The sequence below is a fragment of the Xiphias gladius genome, chromosome 23 (assembly GCF_016859285.1).
Source record: "Xiphias gladius isolate SHS-SW01 ecotype Sanya breed wild chromosome 23, ASM1685928v1, whole genome shotgun sequence".
Lineage (NCBI taxonomy): Eukaryota > Metazoa > Chordata > Actinopteri > Istiophoriformes > Xiphiidae > Xiphias > Xiphias gladius.
In genome coordinates, this window is record NC_053422.1 from 11,425,562 (window position 1) to 11,446,603 (window position 21,042).

The 21,042-nt window shown below is 40.3% G+C and overlaps 1 protein-coding gene across 7 annotated transcripts in view; it reads right to left on the reverse strand.

The window, feature by feature from the left end:
• Nucleotides 1-21,042, reverse strand: part of zdhhc9 (zinc finger DHHC-type palmitoyltransferase 9) — a 33,393-nt gene that overhangs the window by 11,564 nt on the left and 787 nt on the right. Inside the window, exons 2-5 of one of the 7 annotated variants that reach the window (XM_040119397.1) lie at nt 19,082-19,190; nt 16,907-17,129; nt 6,315-6,475; nt 1,217-1,375 (exon numbers count right to left, since the gene is read on the reverse strand). In XM_040119397.1, coding sequence (XP_039975331.1) covers nt 1,217-1,375; nt 6,315-6,475; nt 16,907-17,070 — 484 coding nt within the window. In that variant the 5' untranslated portion in view covers nt 17,071-17,129; nt 19,082-19,190. Of the gene's footprint in view, nt 1-1,216; nt 1,376-6,314; nt 6,476-16,906; nt 17,130-17,264; nt 17,699-17,999; nt 18,093-19,081; nt 19,191-21,042 lie in introns of those variants that run through there. The other 6 variants (XM_040119398.1, XM_040119395.1, XM_040119400.1 and 3 more) reach the window with 6 other exon arrangements.

Consider the following 21,042-nt stretch of genomic DNA (forward strand, 5'->3'; position numbering starts at 1 on the left):
GATTACCATTAAGTTTTGGAGACCCATTCATGCTCCCCTCTTGATGAATTTTAAGAGCTTTGGTGATCCATTAAGAGGACACTAGTCCTCTAAGCTGTTCTAACACTGGTCGTTTAATGTGGATGTCAAAAACCTCAAATCAGAGCTGAAAGTCAGCGCTTCACCTCTTTGGTATTCAAACTATTTGCCATTTTCTCTATTTAAATCCCTGAACAAAGAGATGTGCTCGGTGATTCAAAGGTCTGGCACCAGACTAACACGTTACCCCCATACTTATTTTATTTCAATAACCCCCATAGTTATTTTTGGTCTGCAAAGCCAACACCATAAAAAACTGTCACTGTTCAAACACTTACAGACTACACTGTATATCTGAAATCTTATAATACAGTCTATTGTCCACAAAAGGCCCTGAGTATGAACAATATACATTTGTGAAAGAATTTGGCTTTTTTTTTTTTTTTTTTTTTTTTTAAATTGTGCTGAATATTCTGTGACAGACTTTCACCAATATAAATGATTTTAAGTTGAGAAGGAAAAGATGCTTGGAGTGTGTATGTGTGTGTGTGTGTGTGTGTGTGTGTGTGTGTGTGTGTGTGTGTGTGTGTGTGTGTGTGTGTGTGTGTGTGTCTGTGTGTGTGTCTATAGCAGGTGGACACAGATGAACCAGTGTTCACAATGACTGAGCACTTATTCCCTCTCTTAGCCTCCACTGTCTCCTCTCATATCGCCTGTGTGTCTACGCTCCTTTCAAACGCATTCCTCAATCATCAGCAGCCAAATGACTTGTTATTCTGCAGAGCTGAGAGATAAAACAGCTACACAAACACACACACACACACACAACATCGCAATGCACAAACACACACAGTTCAAACCGCCTTCAAAATTCAAAGCGCTTTCTAAAAAAAAATACTCCCTGTGAAGTTTTTGGTCCATTTGTTCCAGCTGTCTAAAAGTTCTGCACCCTGTCTGCTTAGTTCAACATTTATTTATAAAGCTTTGATTTTTAAATAAATTTCATCACTGTGACAAATGAATGCAGGGAGAAAATTAAGGTCAAGGCTTTAGTAATAATCATCATGTCAGCGAGCTATTTTTCCCCTCTTACAAAAAACATTACACAACTTTCTATTTCTGAAAACCCATTTCAATGAAAAAAAGCCTTTGTCTAAACAATACGAGAACTGACGGAGGAATAGAAGCGATTTCTCACCGACACAGTTGTCACAGATGCTGCAGTGAGATGCTCGAGGTGGTCGAAAGATCTTGCAAGTGTAGCAGTACTTGAGCTTGACGATCTGGTTGTTGATCTGAACATTGCGGATTCGAGGTGGTGGCCGCTGCCCCGCGGGGACGTTCCCATTGGCAGCCTCTGTGGAAAACAAAAAGCACAACATTCATTAGAAGGTGTCGGTCTGGTCAAATAATTCTAAAATATGTTATCTAATCACAACCTAGTACAACAACACCTGAAAACCATGCCCTCAGAAAACACATCTCAACACACTTCTTACACCATCAAAAAAATAATCATTATAAGCTTCATAAAAAGGTACAGTTTCTTTCAGAGCTATTGCACTGGATTACATTACACTGTACAGGAGTTCACAATAATATGTTTGCCAGCTGTATATTTCGTAAACGGGCAGTGAAAAATGTGATATTCAGTGGTAAGGACAAGATTAAAATGAGACGTATATCTTGACAGCTAAACCTTGAGAACGTCAGTGGATGACAACACTGGCTCGATAAAGTATTGATGATGCGGGATTTATGTGTGTTCACTGCTGAGCTGTTAATATTATATATTAGCAACACTATAGTGCGCTGTATCCTGCTCTATTTGGGCATCAGCTAATCTTCCAAACACTGAAATGACCGTATTTCACAGTCATATCTTTTACATGAGATAGTCTTGCTTCTGCACAGCAGTCCCCAACCGAATGAAATTCTCATACATTCCCTTTTTCTTGGCAATTCAGATTTTTCTGATTATGTTGCACTGCAGGAGCGGAGGAATTACAGAGGCTGACTAATGACCAGAGGGTTGCTGGCTGGAATCTGTCAGGAGAATAACTGTTGGGGAGAAATCTACCATTAACATGTCGCACTGGGCAGATGTGAATGTGGAGTTAAGGGAAAGGAAAGAAATCCATTGTATTTGTGTAAATCAAATTATCTGGGCTGGAGAGCGTGGTTAGAGATGAGTAGAGCAAAATTTTGCATTAACTAAATTGCATATTTATCTATTGTATAGACCTCTAAATGACCATTCTCTGTTAAGTAGAACTAAACGTAAATAAATAAGTGAAACTACCACGTTCACAAGCTTGTATCAAAATGATTCACAATTAATCTACAAACATAAAGGTTATGACATTTATTTTATCTGACAGAACAATACACTCTGCACTGTGAATCCAAAGAATGTAGGATTAGCGGCTTTCACGATAAACCAGTGGAAAATAAATTAATGAGTCATCACTCACAGGGAACGATGCCACTTCCTCAGGTCGCAAAGCCGGCCTGAAGAGCTCGGCCTGCTAGTGGCATTATATATTCCAAGAGGATGCATTTCCAAGTATTAGCATTCCCCCTCTGGACTATTTGCTAACAGGCTGAGGGGACAGAGCACTGAGGCAGCGGCGGCGTCATCAACATGCCTTCCTTAGCCTCAGAATGAGACCAAACATCCATACCTGCCTCCTCTGTTAGCACACCCACACTCATACCAGAAAAAAACAGCTATCCAAACACATTAAAAAACATACTGTGTAATACTTATAAGTGTGGGATGAAGTTGTTACACTAAGTGCTTCATTTAAGCGCTTGCAGTGCATATTCTTTGAGTCACCTGACACACTTTAACCTTTAAGTGACGGATATATTGCTACTCTGGGAGATGTGTGAGGTAGAAAGTAAAAAATAAAACCAAACAAGGAAGGTAGAAATCTGAAAATAGGTCAGTGAAAGGTTTGGGAAGCTACATGCCGAACAAAGTCAAGGCAAAACTGATGTGCTACTTAAGATTAATTGTTTTACGTGTGTGTGTGTGTGTGTGTGTGTGTGTGTGCGCACGTGTGCGTGTTTGCATGTGTAAACAGGACCTAGAAACTCCTGAGGTTAAGAGACCTGGATAGGATGCAGAAGTGGTTTCAAACAATAGTTGGACATTTTGTGAAATACGAGCCAGGGACGCGCTGCTCAGGGTATTTATGTACACACAGTGTGCGCCCTAACCACTGGGCTATTAGGTTGCCCCATTTATTTGTTGTTTTTTTTTTTTTTTACTGAGAATGAGATGAAAAGATTGATACCACTCTCACATCTGTCTGTCTCTAAAGCTCATTAATTAACATGTTGTTGTTTAATCGATTCTATAACTGAGATGGAAAAATGACAATTGGCCTCTTTTACATGAGATTATTTGACAGACTATTTCTTGGCTTGGACCAGTATAGGCCTGGAGACTTTGCTGGTTGCAACTGGTCCCAAAAAGGTGTAGCCTATGCTCTTTTTCGTCATATGAATTACATATTCACAACACAGCTTATTTGAGAGATGGACTAAAAACTTAGCATTTTTTCTATGTCCGCCAGCTGAAACAAAGACCTTTAATGCTTAAATAAATTACTGATTAATGAGTGTATGACTAAATGTTCTGCAAGTCAATTTGGGAGTGACAGCAAGTCCAAATCCTGCATTTTGAATTGTGTTGATCAGGGAACTGGATTTCGGCTTGTGTCTTTAGTCTTTACATGGTCTACATACTGTAGAGTTATTGATTGTGGTTCTAAAATATTTTAAAATTAAAAAATAATTCCCTGCAAATAAATAAATGAAAAGTCTTAACCTCTGTGTCCTCAATAATACTTGGACATGGAATTTATGTTTCTGTATATGTGAATATACGTAAGTAGTACTATAATATAATAATATAAGTAGTGCGTAGTTAAATTGCTTTATCAAATAAACATGAGAAAATAATTTAACGATTATTTGATCAACCAAAATTGAGTAATCAATAAATCATAATTTATCAAGGAGAACACATAGATCACATAGATTTTCTCATATAAATTCTCCACCGGGGTCACCACGGCCAAAGTTAAACCACCGAGCCTTTGTCATCTAGCGAGCAGAATGAGTCACAGTCATGATGGGAGAAATGCTGGCTGCCAGCTAACTCATTCTCAGAGGACCGAGTGCCTCAGCCTTGTTTTTACAGTCCTCCTCTGTCATGCGCAGGGACCAGTCTCCACCCATGACTCTTGTCTGGAGCGAGAGAGCACAAGTGATGGCCGAAGGACACCATGAATCTTTAACAGAGACAAAGAGTGAACAATCAACAGCCACACAGGCAGACAGAGAGGGAGGGAGGGTGAGGATGCGGGGAGAGCTGTTGCACAAATGTTATAGAATCACTTATCATCCAGACATAAAGACTGTCTGGAAAATGACAAGGAGTGAATAGGAAAACACAAAAATGCACTGCTGATGAGGACAAAAACACTCTTATTTTTGTTTGCAAAAGCTATGTTGTCATTAGTATACAGTGTATAGTTTCGTATAATGAGACACACAGAGTGCTTGTAATGAATGCCCGTTAGAGTGAGCTCTACATCCCCAGATCACCACAAACAACCTTTAGCAACATAAAGCATAACGAACATGAATAAACCAGCAGGACTGAGGCTGTCTGCTTACTCCTTAATTAGCCTATATACTGAAGTATTTATGCTTCCAAAATACTTTCAATTGAGCTACGTCCACCTGTTTGCTTTGCACATCTCTAGATGTCATTTTACACAGACAACCTAGACGATGATGTACCAGCACATGAGCTGTAATAACCTTTTGTTCTGTTGTTGACTTAACATTTGTATGGATGTTGATAAGGTTTTATGTCTGGTGGCATTATCAGTACCGACTGTGAATAATAGCTATACACACTTCAAGGACATGTGCTAGACTGTCACATTATAGACCACACGGTACTTCAAATCTGCATAAATCTGCACTGGATCTGAGCATTATCACTGAAAGGTGCTTGAATAAATTGGGATACTACTAAAAGAGGCCTTACTGTTTTCTACTGTTATCGGCAATAAATTGACTTTTTGGCAGATCTGTCTTTACAAACTCTACAACTGTTGCTAACAAGCATTCTTCAGATTCACACAACCATTTTATATTTCAAATTCCAGTCAAAATCCCGAGGTTCGCAAAGATACAAAATATTTTATGCAAAATGACATGAATATGTATATACATTTCTATTTTTTTAAAAATATTCTATTTGATCTAATGGTGTAGCCATAAGGATAGTCATTGTGGATTTGAGCTTTCACTAAATTTACTTAAACCTGCAATAACTGATTTTCCGGCCACTTGTTGGCAGCGAAAACAAATTCTGAACAAAGAATTGACATATCACCTTTAAAGATGTTGTGGCAATCTTGTTGCAGTTAGAAGTTCCAGTAGGGCAAACCTTTCCATTTATTGGAGCCATGTTTGGGACCACCTGACGAATATATATCAGGCGGAAGATATAATATATTCACTCTACTTTTAGCTCTGTTTTTGGTCTCTACCAACTTGAGGGTAACATATGTTTCTTTAGCTGCTAAATGATCCACTCTGTTCACCAGACTCTAACAGTGTCTCTCTCTAGTGTACATTCATTTTTTTGTTTTTTTGTTTTTTGTTTTGTTTTTTAAAACAGATGCTTGCTTCAGACGACAATGACACTATGAGTGTGGTGAGAGTGAACCAGAACAGTAAAGTTGTGGTTTGGACAGCTAAACAATGAGCCAAAACTCACTATAAAAGGTCAGTTCAACCAAGGGGAGCTGCAGATTCAGGTGATAATTCTCTGTAGGGTCATCAATATGAAATTGTCAGTGTTTTCATATTGTCATTTGACACATACGGTGTCACCAAAGGACTTAAATTATCACAAAACAGATTATATATGTGATCTTGTCAAACAGTGTGGAAAAATGGACGGAATACTAGTTAAGGGGATCTTTAAAGGCCCTGAAAACTGTTTTATCAATTAGCTTCTTACTTTGAGTAATGACATTCTGCATATACACATTATTTTCTGCCAAATTTATGACAATTTTGGTTATTTCACATGAGAGATTTCTGTATTTGTTTGTTTTTTTCTGTGCTTATTCAGTCATGAATATAAGGTAGATTTGAAGCCAAATTTTAAATGTAATACTGGGGAGACAAGAGCTGACAAGTCCACTGGAAATAAAGACAAATATTTCTAAAATTTTTTGTAAACCATTCCTATAACTCACCAATTTCCATCTCAATGAATGTTGCTTCCTCTGGGAGGGCCCGTGGCAGCACCCCAGGGTCACTGAAGCTGGTCCTCAGCAACATGGCCATGACAAAGAGGAAGAGGAAGACGGCGAAAACTGGGATGGTGGGAGACAGGTGCACAGCCAAGTAGGGACATCTGTAGACAAAAAACAAAAAAAAGGATCATCAATAAAGATAAACATCCAGTTGGAAAGTGGTTTAAGTTTATCTCAGGAAGGTGAAGAGGGAGACCGATTTTTCTTCATTTCGTGATAAGCTGTGAATCAACAGTTTTTGACTTCAGTAACTCTGTTTGGTTTTATCACAGTTTACAACAGAACTGCAAATGAACATTGTGTCCTTGTACCTTGCTTGCTTCATGATCTCATTAGAGCTGCAACTGTAGGTCGATTAGTCAATTGGCTGATTAGACGCCACCGGAAAATTAACTTACTTTAATAACCAATTAATCTTTTAAGTCATTTTTTTAAGAAAAGATGTCAAACAATCTCTGGTTCTAGTTTCTCTAATGTTTTTTCTTTGTTTTGTATTATTGTAAGCTGAACGTCTTTGGACTTTGGACTGTTGGTCGATGTCCCCTAGGATCTGGGGACAATGTGATTGAAATTTTTCAAAATTTTCTGATATTTTATAGACGAAAAGGATTAAAAATTGGAGGACATGTAACGACAAAATATACATATTCTGAACTGATGTTCTGAGCATAAGGTCATGAACTGTGAGAGGTGCCCTTTCTCTGGACCATGCAGACGTCATGGCCATGAACAAACAACACCATGCCACACTCCCCTCACCTTCTGGAAGAGTGGAGAAACATTAGCATAACTCTGATTGCCAGGACATTGAGATTAAAGCCAGCAGGGCTCCTCCAAAAAGGCCTGCTGCTCAGTGTGATAACAGATGTGAGCTGCAGAGCAAAGTGCTGCAACAGAACAGGGCACAGCAACAGTAAAGGCTTCTGCATGCAGTTATTAATAGTTTAACTGCACGGCCTCATCTCCCTCCCATGTGACCAGGATCATATATTCATAATGCAACACTAATGTTGCACTACAGGATTGCAAGGTATTGTTCCATATCCTGTACAAGAGTAACCTTTGTACTGAATGTCATGCATAAATCTGCCCACACAGACGACAAACACTCTGCTTCATTTTAAGAAAGATGTCAAACAATCTCTGGTTCTAGTTTCTCTAATGTTTTTCTTTGTTTTGTATTATTGTAAGCTGAACGTCTTTGGACTTTGGACTGTTGGTTGATGTCCCTAGGATCTGGGGACAATGTGATTGAAATATTTCCAAATTTTCTGATATTTTATAGACGAAAAGGATTAAAAATTGGAGGACATGTAACGACAAAATATACATATTCTGAACTGATGTTCTGAGCATAAGGTCATGAACTGTGAGAGGTGCCCTTTCTCTGGACCATGCAGACGTCATGGCCATGAACAAACAACACCATGCCACACTCCCCTCACCTTCTGGAAGAGTGGAGAAACATTAGCATAACTCTGATTGCCAGGACATTGAGATTAAAGCCAGCAGGGCTCCTCCAAAAAGGCCTAGTGCTCAGTGTGATAACAGATGTGAGCTGCAGAGCAAAGTGCTGCAACAGAACAGGGCACAGCAACAGTAAAGGCTTCTGCATGCAGTTATTAATAGTTTAACTGCGCGGCCTCATCTCCCTCCCATGTGACCAGGATCATATATTCATAATGCAACACTAATGTTGCACTACAGGATTGCAAGGTATTGTTCCATATCCTGTACAAGAGTAACCTTTGTACTGAATGTCATGCATAAATCTGCCCACACAGACGACAAACACTCTGCTTCATTTTAAGAAAGATGGAAATTTGAACCATTGATACACCATTCAGCCCTAACATCAAAACAAGTTACCAGTTTTAATGTTGTGGCTGAATACTATTGTTTTATTTCTTATCCAACACAAGAAAAAGATATATCTGTCCTAATATTTATAAACGTTGATTCTCATAATTAGAACTGAAACAATTAGTCGTTTAATTGATTGGTCAATCAACAGCAACAATTAATCTCTAAAGATTCCAGCTTCAGACTGTCTTCAAGACAAAACATGTGATCTGACAGTAATCTATTCACCTCCTACAGTACAGTGAAGTCATGAGACCACAGCCTGCATACACAACACCTGCTGGACTGGTCTGAGCAGTTTCCCTGCAGTGCCTTTTTTCACACTAATGGAAACAAGGAGCAGAAATCAAATCAATAGAATTTTCCACTGGAGCAGGCCTGTGCTGTATGTTTGGCCCATTTGTTAGTACAGAGACAGCAGAGGGCAGCCAGTGGATTCGGACTGAGGGGAGGAAGTCTGTTGATGAAGTGTAATTCCCATAATGACGACTGGTAGGCATTCGAGGCACACTCTATCATCACTTCCAATCAAGCCTCCACTTCCTTCCTGGATGTGTCCATTTCCTGTGCTGTTGAGGAGCAGGGTGGTGCTGGCACAGTGACGCTGTGTGTTCATTAGTCACCCCAGAGGCAGCAGAAAAACGAGACTGAATCTGGCCCTGTGTCCAAGAGGCGAAAATGTTTTTATCAGCAAGGTGATCAATCAGACCGCCAAACAACACTCACATGCAGGGCCGGCTCCTGGCGTAGGCGACATAGGTAGATGCCCAGATCAGAGAATGTCAGGGAGGCGCCGCAAGAGTGGAATATGGCAATAACATGACTTTCTTAGTCATGGTTACAGTAACATTATCAACAAAAACAACTTATTAACTGTCAATGGCAAGTTGACAACATGATGGAAAAAACAGTGCTGCTCCTCACAATTTTTCATCTGCCCTAATTATTTTGTTATGAAAGGGTCCAAAGGGCAAAAACAGTGAAAAGAGGAGGAGGAAAAGAAAGCTCAATATAGAGGCATGATGTCTTATGTATGCAAAAAATGCAGTTTTTTGTGTAGATGTTTCATTTGTAGTCGCTAGCTAGCTACGTAGCAAAAAAGCTAATGCTGGATAATGATGCTACGATAGCTGCTAGAATCAGATACAGATCGAAGGATTTTAATCTGAATGGCAAGCCAGCAGTGGTGGAAGAATTATTCAGATCCTTTACTTAAGTAAAAGTACCGATACAACAATGTAAAAATACTCCATTAGAAGTAAAAGTCCTGCATGAAAAATCCTTACTTAAATAAAAGTATGTAAGTATTAGCAACAAAATGAAGTTAAAGTATTAAAGTAAATGTAATAGTTTGGTATCTCTGACTGATGTATTATATATATGATATCATTAGATTATTAATACTGAAGCATCAGTGTGTAAGTGGCATTATACTGTTGTAGCTGCTGGAGGTGGAGCAACTGTGAACTACTTTATATACAGTTTTATAGAAGAAGAAATAAATGTAGTGGAGTAGAAAGTACAATATTTTCCTCTGAAATGTTGTGGAGTGGCGGTATAAAACTAGCAGTAATGGAAATACACAAAGTACAAGTACCTCAAATTTGTACTTAAGTACAGTACCTGACTGAATGTAATTAGTTACTATCCACCACTGCAACCCTGTAGCTAGCTGTCTGGATAACTGCTCCCTCCTAAGGCATTGTGCTTAGCTTTCCCTGACCAATATCTATGATAATGGCTAACGTTAGCCCTTGTACCACTGTAGAATGAGAGGGTGGTGACAATGCAGTACTGGTGGGGTAATGTGGTGGTGCTGGGGTGGGGCGCGGGTACCAAATGCTAATTTCACCTAGGGCACCAAAATGGGCAGAGCCGGCCCTGCTCCCATGCCTCTTACACACTCCCTTGCCTTCCATACTCGACTTTCTGCCTCTCTGTATGTGGCTCAGGATAAACTAGTTAAGTGGTGGAAAGTAACGACTACATTTACTCAAGTACAGGATGTCAATACTTCTTCCATCACTGACTAGTTGGACCTGGGACAATGGACCAGCACCGATACACTGAAGAAACTGGAACAAATCCTCGTACTTTGAAATATCTCACGTTAGCCTTTCAGCATTTTTAAAAATCCTTCCAAAGTAGGTCTACATCACATCTGTGGGATGAAATGTTTACTCTAACCTTGTGTAGACCATCAATTCAAAACCACACCACAAGTATATAATATTTAAATACTTCTCCTCTGACTTAGTATGTAAATTAAGTATTCAAGTAACTACGTATTATATTCTCTATTTTGTTTACTTAATGGGCCCCTACACAACTGTCATACAACAGAGTGAACGTTAGGCCCTGAGTTCTTGGAATACAGAGAGATTATTTCTTGTTTAATAAATGAGCCTGGTTAGCAATAAAACCTGCAATCAGCCGATCATTAGGGACAGAAATCACATTAAACATAAAAGACAATTACACATTATTACATTACAGATAAGTTACCAACGGTTTATTCTACATATAAGGTGTGAAGTTCATTTTCCTCTGTGTGTGTGTGTGTGCGCGTGTGTATGGGATGGGTGTGCATTAGATTCATTAGGGTGTGTCTACCGCAGACTTTGATCCAGAGGATTTCCCCTCTTAAATCAGGAGTACACGAGCTCAAAGATGAAAAGCTTCTTCAGTCGCGACATCGCAGAATTAAAATCACTTAAACTTCTCAGCAATAGAACTACTGAACCCAGGATTAATATGACACAATGTCATTCCTTGGTGACTCACAACATTTTATCTGTGTTGAACATTCCAAGCCATTCCTTTATTAATACTTAAAACCTGGAAGCTGTTGCAGACCCACACGAATCATACTACAAATGCATTATGTACTTTCTGAGCTGGCAGATCCACAATGGGCCCCAGTAACAGCCCTCTGTCATACAAACATCTGTAGGCAGTGACTCTGCCTGTTTCTAGGGCACTGCTGAAAAAACAAAAGCTGAAAAACTCTGCTTGTCCTCTCTCCTTTTCAACACACAGACAAAGTCACTCCATTACCGAACTTGGTAAATATGCAGATTAGAGGAGGATTTCATGCGTCCCTCTGCAGCAGAAATCTCTTTTGCCCTTTTCCACAGATGGGATCATTCCTCTCCAGTTTGTGCCTCTTATGTTTCATAATAGATCAGAGTGAAAGAGCCAAGTATCCTTTTCAGAAAAATAAGTACCTGATGAACTTCCAGAAGGTCGTTCAACAGCATTTACTGCTAATCTGCAGAAACTTTGAAGACTCTTTAATCATCTGGTTTAAAAAATATTGTGTCTGTTGCACAATAAAATAGATTTTTCACCCTTTTCTTATGCTGTGATTTTATTTCTCTATCCAGGTAGCTGGAACTGACAAATGTCCTTGCTATACAAACAAAAAATGAACGTGTTATTTTGTATGTAAATATAAAATACTGGAAATTGACATCAATTTATACCAATATAAATGACAATACTTTTTAAAATTTTGGTTCACTGTGTAGAAATTGAGCCAGGGGATGCCATTCTGGTTACCATCTTTGTTTGGATGAGGAAAAAACCAGGCTAAAAATCTACTGTATTCGTATTTTTTTCATGCATAAGGTTAAAAGAGTCTTTGATGAATCTGGAAAAAACCTTCAAAACAGCAGTAAATTTTGTTGAATGACCTTCTAGGTTTTCCAAAGATCTGCAGGTATTTTTTCTTTTCAGAAAGTGAAAATGCTTGACTCATTGACTTGAATGTAATGGTTATACATGAGAGGCGCAAAGTGAGGCTAGCTTAGCCCCCCCCCCCCCATTGGACATTGGACTACAAATACCTGGCCAGAAACATGACTTCAAAAAGTCAATATATGGCTGAGTTTAAAAAGAATCTACACTACTGGTTCTCGAACTGGGGGGGCGTGTGTGTGTGTGTGTGTGGGGGGGGTGAAGCCAATGCAGGGGGGGCGTGGATGACCTGGGGAAAAATATGGAGTGACTAAGTTGAATGAGTAGAATTTATGTAGGGAAAGTAAAGAGTTTGCTGATGCCATCATGCTGACTTTTTTCACTAAAATTCAACCTGAATCCTTTTTATTAGTTGCTTCCCCTGTCATGGTTAATGATTGATAAAAAAAATGATTGTGTGTGTGTGTGTTTGGGCGGGGGGGATTGCCAGGGAGGCATGCCAGAAAAAGCCTGAGAACCACTGGGTTACACTAAAGCTTCAGTGGGTACAACCTGCCTTCCTTGTTATGCAACATTTAAATACCATATGAGAGAGATGAAACAGTGGAGCCAGGGTCATGAACCTTTGCCTAGGATTAAAGAAGGGATGACAGATATTGCATCATAGAATATTCACTATGTGAAATAAAGCCTAATGGTAAAACTGTTTATTTAATTTCAGCAGCATAAAAAACAATACTAGTGATTCAACAGCATGATTGAAGAGGCATCTATCTCTATACATTTCCTCTACAAGAGCATTTTATGTCAAACCAAACAGATAACAACAAAATGGAAACAAATAAAATTTACCTCCCTGTATGGCACAGGGTGTTGGCCAAAAAAAAAAAAAAAAAAAAAAAAAGAAAAGCAGCTCTCTCCTGCTGCTAGGGAAGCTTCCAGAGAGCAAAGCTCTCTGTCTGATCACCGTTATTGTAAATGGAGCATGTACTCCAAACAGGGAATAAATCATGTTATTGCTCATTTGGCCTGGGCCAGGAGCTGCTCTCCGATTGGCTGGCAAGGAGACAGGGTGGGGTTACAGATGCTGAGGGAGGCTCAGGGGTCGGTTACAAGATCTCCTCTGACTGCAGCCGGTCTGCGGGCTCAGCCCTGTGCTCCTACTGCTCCGGACCAACTGAACGACACCGTCATATGTATATACAGTATACAGAGCACAAAAACACAGACAGAGTAGATCAGTCTCATTACATGCACATATGCCTCTCCGGCCTAGTAGCTCAGACACCTGGGGTGGAAAGACCGATGACACACTGTCCTTGTCCTCCAGTTTCTTGTTTCTTTCATCCGAGCACTAGAGGTGGCTATCCACACACACATATGAACGCATGTAAACACACACACACACACACACACACACACACACACACACACACACACACACACACACACACACAAATGTCCAAATGGGAACCCAACCAGTGATCATCCAACTGTGAGGAAGCCTCTCCTGGATATATACATGTCTGGCAATTGACTTCCTCTTATGCATCACCCCTCAAAGCAGACAATAGCCAGTGTAAAACAAGTGTAAAATCTTATTTAAAAATTAGTGGATACTAGCTGAGTACAAAACCAAAAGGGTAAGGACATACAGTCCTAAAATTGATTCCGCCTATAAAGGAAAAAACAGGCTTGGCCTAACCCTTCAGTGACTAATTTGTTTAGTTGTTCCTAATGAGTCTTTCCATTTGTGTATTCGGGCGCTCGTTTCCGCAATTTTGCACAAATGAAAGCAAGGAGAGGTTTCCCTGCGAAGGGTGCTGATGGCCCGTGATAAAAGTGAGATGTCTGCTCGGCTGGTGTTGGATATGAGCCAGCCCAAGCCAGGACACTGCCCTCTCTGTTCTCCCATCAATGCCACGATGCAGCTCACAGCACAATCTCAAGCCCACATGTGAGGAATGAAACCCCCAAAAAACAAGCAAACTGAACACTACACACATTGTATGTGACAACAGAATGATTAAAGCAAAACGCACAAGAATTTGCCTATGCAAAAAGCTTTGCTTCTTAAAATTAGATAATAACAATGTTAGTGTCAAGCATCTTTCGTGTGTACAGTAGATTGTGGTACAGTTTTTTAATCCACATCAAGCCTTTTACAAACTGTACTTTTGATAAATTACGGCCATTATATGGTGTTTTGAAAGAGTGACAATATTATAAATCATTAACTGCAGCAGTAACAATTAGTAAATGTATTGATTAGCTCCTTGACAGCAAATTAATCTGCAACTATTTCGAGACCTGATTAATTATTTGACTTTTCTTTGGTACAAGATGAGTGAAACAATGTTCACAACTTAGTTTAGTGCTAACATTTGCAAATTAGCATTAAAACACAAAGCACAACTGAGGTTGATGGGATGTCACTAGTTTCACAGGTATTTGGTATAAACCAAAGTATTGGACAGTGATCATTTTGACCCGATGATGATGCTAGATGAAAAGTCAAGCGATTACCAAAGTGATTAAAACTAATCCTGACAGGATCATGAATGTGTCTACCAAATTTCCCCAGTAATCCGTCTAATACTTGTTAGGATACTTATTTTCCCTCAGTGGTTGACTGACCAACAGACCGATAAAGCCACATTCCCTGCTTTCACTTCTCTAATGTGAGGATCTGCTGCATGTGTTTGTCACATATGATGGTAAACTGAATATCTTTGGGTTCATCATTTTCGGCTACTTTATTATTATTATTATTATTTTTTTGACTCAATGACTCAATTATGAAAATGAGCTGCAGTCCTGATATTAGCCAAGGATATTCTACAAATCATATACCCCGAAAGACTGGACTAATTGTTTTAGTACTTCAGTTAAATGTAGTTGCAAATGGGCAGTTTGTGAATGTATTAAAACATCAGAGCCTTTTTGAAGAAGGCTATCACTCCATCAGAGGTTTAAATCAGATATGTATTAACATGTTGTGTAATGGCGAGTTTGAAAATTATCCCCATGTTGTCCAGGACCAATCCATGTTAATATTCATCCCCCATGAGAGATAATGGTGTTCTACTGTAATATGAACATAGCATGCTAACAACCCTCCTGCCATTAGTCATCGCAATGCCTCCTCGGGTCTCTGGATGTTCGGTGTGAGCAGTATCGTCTCTCTCTCTGCGCCCTGAGCCGGACACCAGCTCCTTCTGTCCAGGCTCAAAGGAGAGCAGGAGGCCATTAAAGTGCAGAGCGGCTAGAGATGGGAAGGGCCTGGCATGAGAGAAAGCAGCTACTTCTCTTCTCTGCTATGCTCCAAATCCATCTGGCCCGGTAGCTGCACACACGCCCACAGTCAAGAGAGGTTATCGTGTTACAGTGCCAGATTTGTGCTAAATCATCATGGCTGATTTGTCAGTTAAAAACTGACGAGATAGGAGAGAAGACTAAATTAAAAGGACAAAGACAGAAAGTGGGTGCACTCTGAATGAGAAGCAGCATTGCTTTCTGCTGATTATTCACAGTCATGTTCTTCATTTTAAAAACAATCCTCTATACAGCCTTAACTGACAGGATTTGGGTTCACATGCTGCATCCGAGCCAGTCGGCAGTGTTTGCGGAGCTAAAGAGTCCATTGGGTTGTGTGAGTAGTGGATCGAGACAGAAATGCTGAGACAAAAAAAAAAAAATGGCAGCTTTCCTTCCTTAAACCCGAGGCAAAGCTGGACAGCTAGGGTTATTAAATATTAAATACCTCTCTGTGTGGTCAGTCATAAACCTCTCTCTGTCAGGAACTGAATTTTGGGCAACAAAACATGTGTGTTTGGGAAGTTAGCAAAACAGAAAATCTTGGTTGTTAGAAATGAAGGCCATACAGGACGCTACAGATGACAAGAAGAAAACACTGAACCAAAGAATTACATTACCTTTAAATACATTTTAGAAGCTTACAAACATCTTATACTGCTTTCAAATTCTTGTATACACATTAGGAATAGGTCAGTATAACACAACACGGGGTGAAACGGGTGGAGTAAGTCTAAAAATAAATAATTGATTGGCAGAAAATTACTCAGCAACTATTTTGATAATTGATTAATGATTTCAGTAATTTTTCATGCAAAAACTAACAATTATTTTCTGGTTTAAGCTTCTCAAATGTCATATATGATAGTAACCTGAACATATTTGGGTTCTGGATAGTTGGTTGGATAAAACGAGCAATTTAACTGCGTCAACTTGGAGTCTGGGAAATTATACTGGATATTTTTCACTACTTGATGACATTTCGTTGACGAGACAATTAATGGACAAAAAAATAATTGGCAGATCAATTGATGGTGAAAATGCTCATTAGTTGCAGCCATACACTAGAAATATCATAAAGTATCGTAGGTGCTCAACAGTTATTTTCATGATTGTATAATCTTCATTTTCTTTGAATTGTCAGTTAATTTTTTTTGTTTATAAAACGTGAGGAAAAAGGTGAAAAAACGCCCTTCACAAGATCTTGGAACCTAGGGTGACATCTTCCGGTGTTTTGTTTCATCCAACCAACTGACCAGAACACAGAGATATGTGTTTTATGATAACAGAAGACTAAGGAAACCAGAAAATATTCACATTTGAGAGGGTGGAACCAGAGTATTTCGACATTTGTTTTTCTTGAAAAACTGAATTAAACGATTAATCTATTATCAATATAGCTTCCAATTAATTTTTTCTGTGGATCGACTGATCGATTCATCGGCTAATTGTTGCAGATCTGTAGTCGGGATCGGGCTACTCACTAGACATACTGCCAGCCACTATAGAAATATCTGGGCACTGCCAGGAGGCACAGGCGCGCTAACTTGTGAACACTTACTGGGGCCAAAAAAAAAAAAAAAACCAAAAATTCATCATTTTGAAAAATAGCCTATCTATAGCTCATTAGGAGCCTGAGGGCGGCAGTGACTTACTCGAAAGCGAAGAAGAGAGCGCAGGTCCCGACGATGAGGAACAGGGTCAGGTAGAAGACTCCCTTCTGCCGGGCCATCATCACCCGGCCGTCGCAGCAGAAAGTGTTTTTACCCGGGAGCTTCTCCCATTTTCGCACCTTTCGTGTTATCATCACCGCCGACATGGTGTCCTCTCCCCGGCTCGGGCCTTCGGTCCTCCTTCGGCTGGATGTCAGGTGTTATACTGTGAAACGATTCAGACAATGAGCAGATGGGGGCCGGAGAGGACCTTTCGCTCATCTGTCCTTATAGATACTGTTCACTCAGTGTCGGACTCAGTCCATTGGCAAACAAAACAAAAAACAAAAAAACGACTTACTCGGTACGATTAAAGGTTTCTGCCCAGGGCGACGGCTGTGAAGCATTGTCTTTTTTTGGTTAAAAGCGTCGCAATCCCATCGCCAGTGTTTTTCTAATCCATATTATTTCCAGTTTCCCGTCTTTACTGCGGCATGTCATCCCCACACGGAGGCTCCCACGCTGCCCGAGCGCACGCAAATCCCTACCCCTTCCCCGTCCGCTCAAGTGTCGGAAATTAGGAGAAATTCATCCGAAAGCCTGCGGCAGATGTTCCCCACCGGGCGCCTGGAAATCCGGCCGCGGCTGTTGCATTGGGTGAGCGGACCTTGACCGGTTGACATTCATATCATCCCGATAAATCAGGAACGATCGTCCGGGCGAGCTGCTCCGCGACGGTGACCGCGCTGCCGGACATGGACATTAAGCCTTCATGTTTAAAAAATAAAATAAAATAAAAAAAAATAGGGTGTGGGTGGGTGGGTGGGTGGAAGGGGGTGAAAAAATCTTCTAAAATAAGAAATAAACGCAGCCACTACGGACGCAAACGTAAAGCTGTTCCATGGGCTTTTTTTTTTTTTTTTTCCCGCAGGATGCCAGTTCTCGGTTTTAGTCAATGGCAGCAGGAAACACGCCTAGATTGAAATGTCTAATCTTAAAGGGGCAGGATAGGTAAAACGAAACAGGAACAAAGGACGCAGATAAAGGTCCCGTTTGGGTGACATTAATACGCTACGTCGCTCGCCTGTGGTATTACCCGGGGGGGGAGAGACAGTGCGGGAGCGCACTAATGAAGTTGATTGCTGATAGACACCAGATGCACCGATGCCTCAAGCGTCGCTCCGTGTGCGGTTCACGGGGTCCAGAGAGCAGACGTGAACACTGCGGAGGCCCTCGGAGAAAAACACTTTTTACTGGGATCGATGTAAAAAAAAAAAAAAAAATTGGCTACTTCGACTTTTAGTGTTTTTGTTCTTCATTTTTCAGTTTTACGCATATAATTTTGTTTTTGCGTTTCATCCTAATTATACTTTATTGTCTTTGCATCCACATCCAGTGGTCGGTGACACCTGTGTTCTTTGTCTTGGGTATCAGTGGGTTTTTTTTGCTTTGTGTATTATCCATGTTTTTGCAAGTAAAAATACATGTACATACAGACAGGTGACAATCTAAAGGAAAAACCTGAATAAATCAGCGGAGAAGCATAATGGATGCATATGCTTCCACACAGGTTCACTGCACGGTACAATTAAGCAGTTAACATCCAATCATGCTGTGTGTCCTGTATAAAGATGCTGAGCAGGCCCAGTTGTTTCTGATTTTGTATCAAGATGTCAAGAGGAAAAGATCTAAGTGACTTTGAATGAAGGTTCATTGTTGTGACAAGGATGGCAGGAGCTTCAGTCACAAAGACTGCTCAACCGACTGGTGTTTCAATGGGAACAGTGACTAAAGTGACATCTGCATTTAGATCTATGGGAAAAACATTAGTAAATAGGGTCGGAAATTGTGGATGACAGTGCACTTTTGTTGACCGTGATGCTTGAGCATTAGCTTGATACGTAAGGAAAAACAGAAGAGCAACTCTTCTTCAGGTGGCTGAGAACATCAATGTGTCCACAAGAACAGTCCATTGACAATTACAGAGGGATTTTATAGTAGGGTTGCAGTGCGTAAACCCCTCATTACGGAGATGAGAGTTGAGAGTTCAAAACCATAGGCACTGGTCTACAGAGATGTGGAAAAAAAAAGTGATATGGTCAGATGAGTTATCCTTCACCATATTCTCGACAAGTGGGTGAGTGAATGTGGGGCACACACCAAGAAAACGGTACAGACCTGAATGCTTTACCCCTACAGTGAGGGGATCCGATGGTTCTGTTATGATGCCGGGGGCATTTTGCTGCCATGGTTTGGGTCCACTTGTCCCTCTTAGAGGGAAGGGTCACTGCAAATCAATACAAAGTCATTCTGAGTGATGACCTTGATCCTTTGATGAAACATTTCTATCCTGATGGGGGTGCTCTCTTCCAGGATGACAATGCCCCCCCATCAATGGAGCATGAGGGGTCACCGAATGGTTCGATGAGTATGAAAACGATGTGAATCATTGGTGATGCCTTCACTGCCAATTGACATCTATGTGAGATTTTGGACTGATGCGTTAGACAGCGCTCGCCACCACCATCATTAAAGCACCAAATGAGGGACAGTCTTTTGGAAGAATGGTTTCCATCCATCCGATAGAGTTCCACAGGGAATAAATGCCAAGGTGCACTGAAGCTGTTCTGGCGGCACGTGGTGGCTGAAATGACACTCTCACTTCTGTTTAAAACAAGTTCTTACATCTGAAGTAAAACCATGAAGTGTTTTTTTTTTTTTTTTTTTTTAATTTGAATGCAAATTGCAGCTTATTTTTGATGTCAGTTACTTTTGTAGCTTGAGCAGATGCTGGTCGATGTGCCGTGTTCAGCGAAATATGTGCAGTTAAATTAAAGAAGAAATTCTACCAAATGTGGACATACTGTACAGTGTTTACAAATGGAAGCCTATAATTAATACAAATACTTACAAAATTATGGCAAAAGATGTGAAACTCTCATATGTATTTATGTATTTATTTACTTGGTCAAATATTTACAAAATTGCTTTCATATAATTATGATATGACGAGAAAGTCTTTGTGGTTACGTGTTCACGGATAGTAATAATAATGGCATTTACGCTGGCCATTTAAGCTCTATAACAGCCCCTGCTAAGTCTTTTACGTCCTGGAATAATAAGTGTTACTGTGACGGTTCAGTACCGTCTTAGCTCAGACATACAGCCATTATAGCCCCCGTTGCTGCTACACAGAGAAGTGGAGGTGGCACTGTATCAGACGCACAGGCGAGGGCCGGACTATAAACGACCCAGAGAGTGAGGCAAACATCCTCCAATCTCAGTCTGTCCTTAAATTATAGACCTGAGGTAGAAAAGCTACTGTAGGCCCTCATCAGTAAGTAGCCCTGCTGCTCAATATCTATTCCAGAGGAGGACATTATTAATACACGACCTGTCAGATGGTGCTTTGACCAACCTGCCAACTCGCAAATGCGCTCATGGCTGCAGACGGCTAAAAGTCAGAATTCAAATTCTGGTGCCACTTTTCATTGCATAAGGAGAGATCAGGGAGGAGGAGGTGGTTTGATCTTACAGCAAGCAGAGTGTTTAAGGATGTGACTGATCTAATGTGTTTAAAAGCAGACGCACAGGAAACTGAATCCCCAGAAAAGACAATGGTTTGACATATGAAATAGGTTATACCTAAGAAGAGAGACATAAACTTTTAAAATGATGTCAAAAATACATCTATTATCGCAGACATGTCAACAAGTCTACTGCCAAAAGCTCTGTATCAATGTGAAACCCCTAAAGAAATTTCAAAAATGACGGAATCTCGCCGAAAAAGTGGAAGTATTTTACCAACAGCACATTGTGCCTGCGCTGCGAGAATTATAACCATACCGGAACGTGTGTATTTTAGTTCCAGTGCATTTTGCATGGCTCTAAATCTGAATTTTTTTTCTTACGCAGAAAAATTCACACTTGAATGGGGGCGCTCTTCAGCCGGATCTACCCTGATGATGTCGTCAGGGGTATTTTGGACTACACATTTTTTAACATAGAGCCTGCATTAGAAAACAGAGGGCGTACTGTTTTAAAGACATGAGCATCGGCTTACGTGGCTTAAAGAAGATGCATTATGAGCGTCACAGGACAGGTACCTTTTTAGATTATATGTTGAATCTAGGAGACTA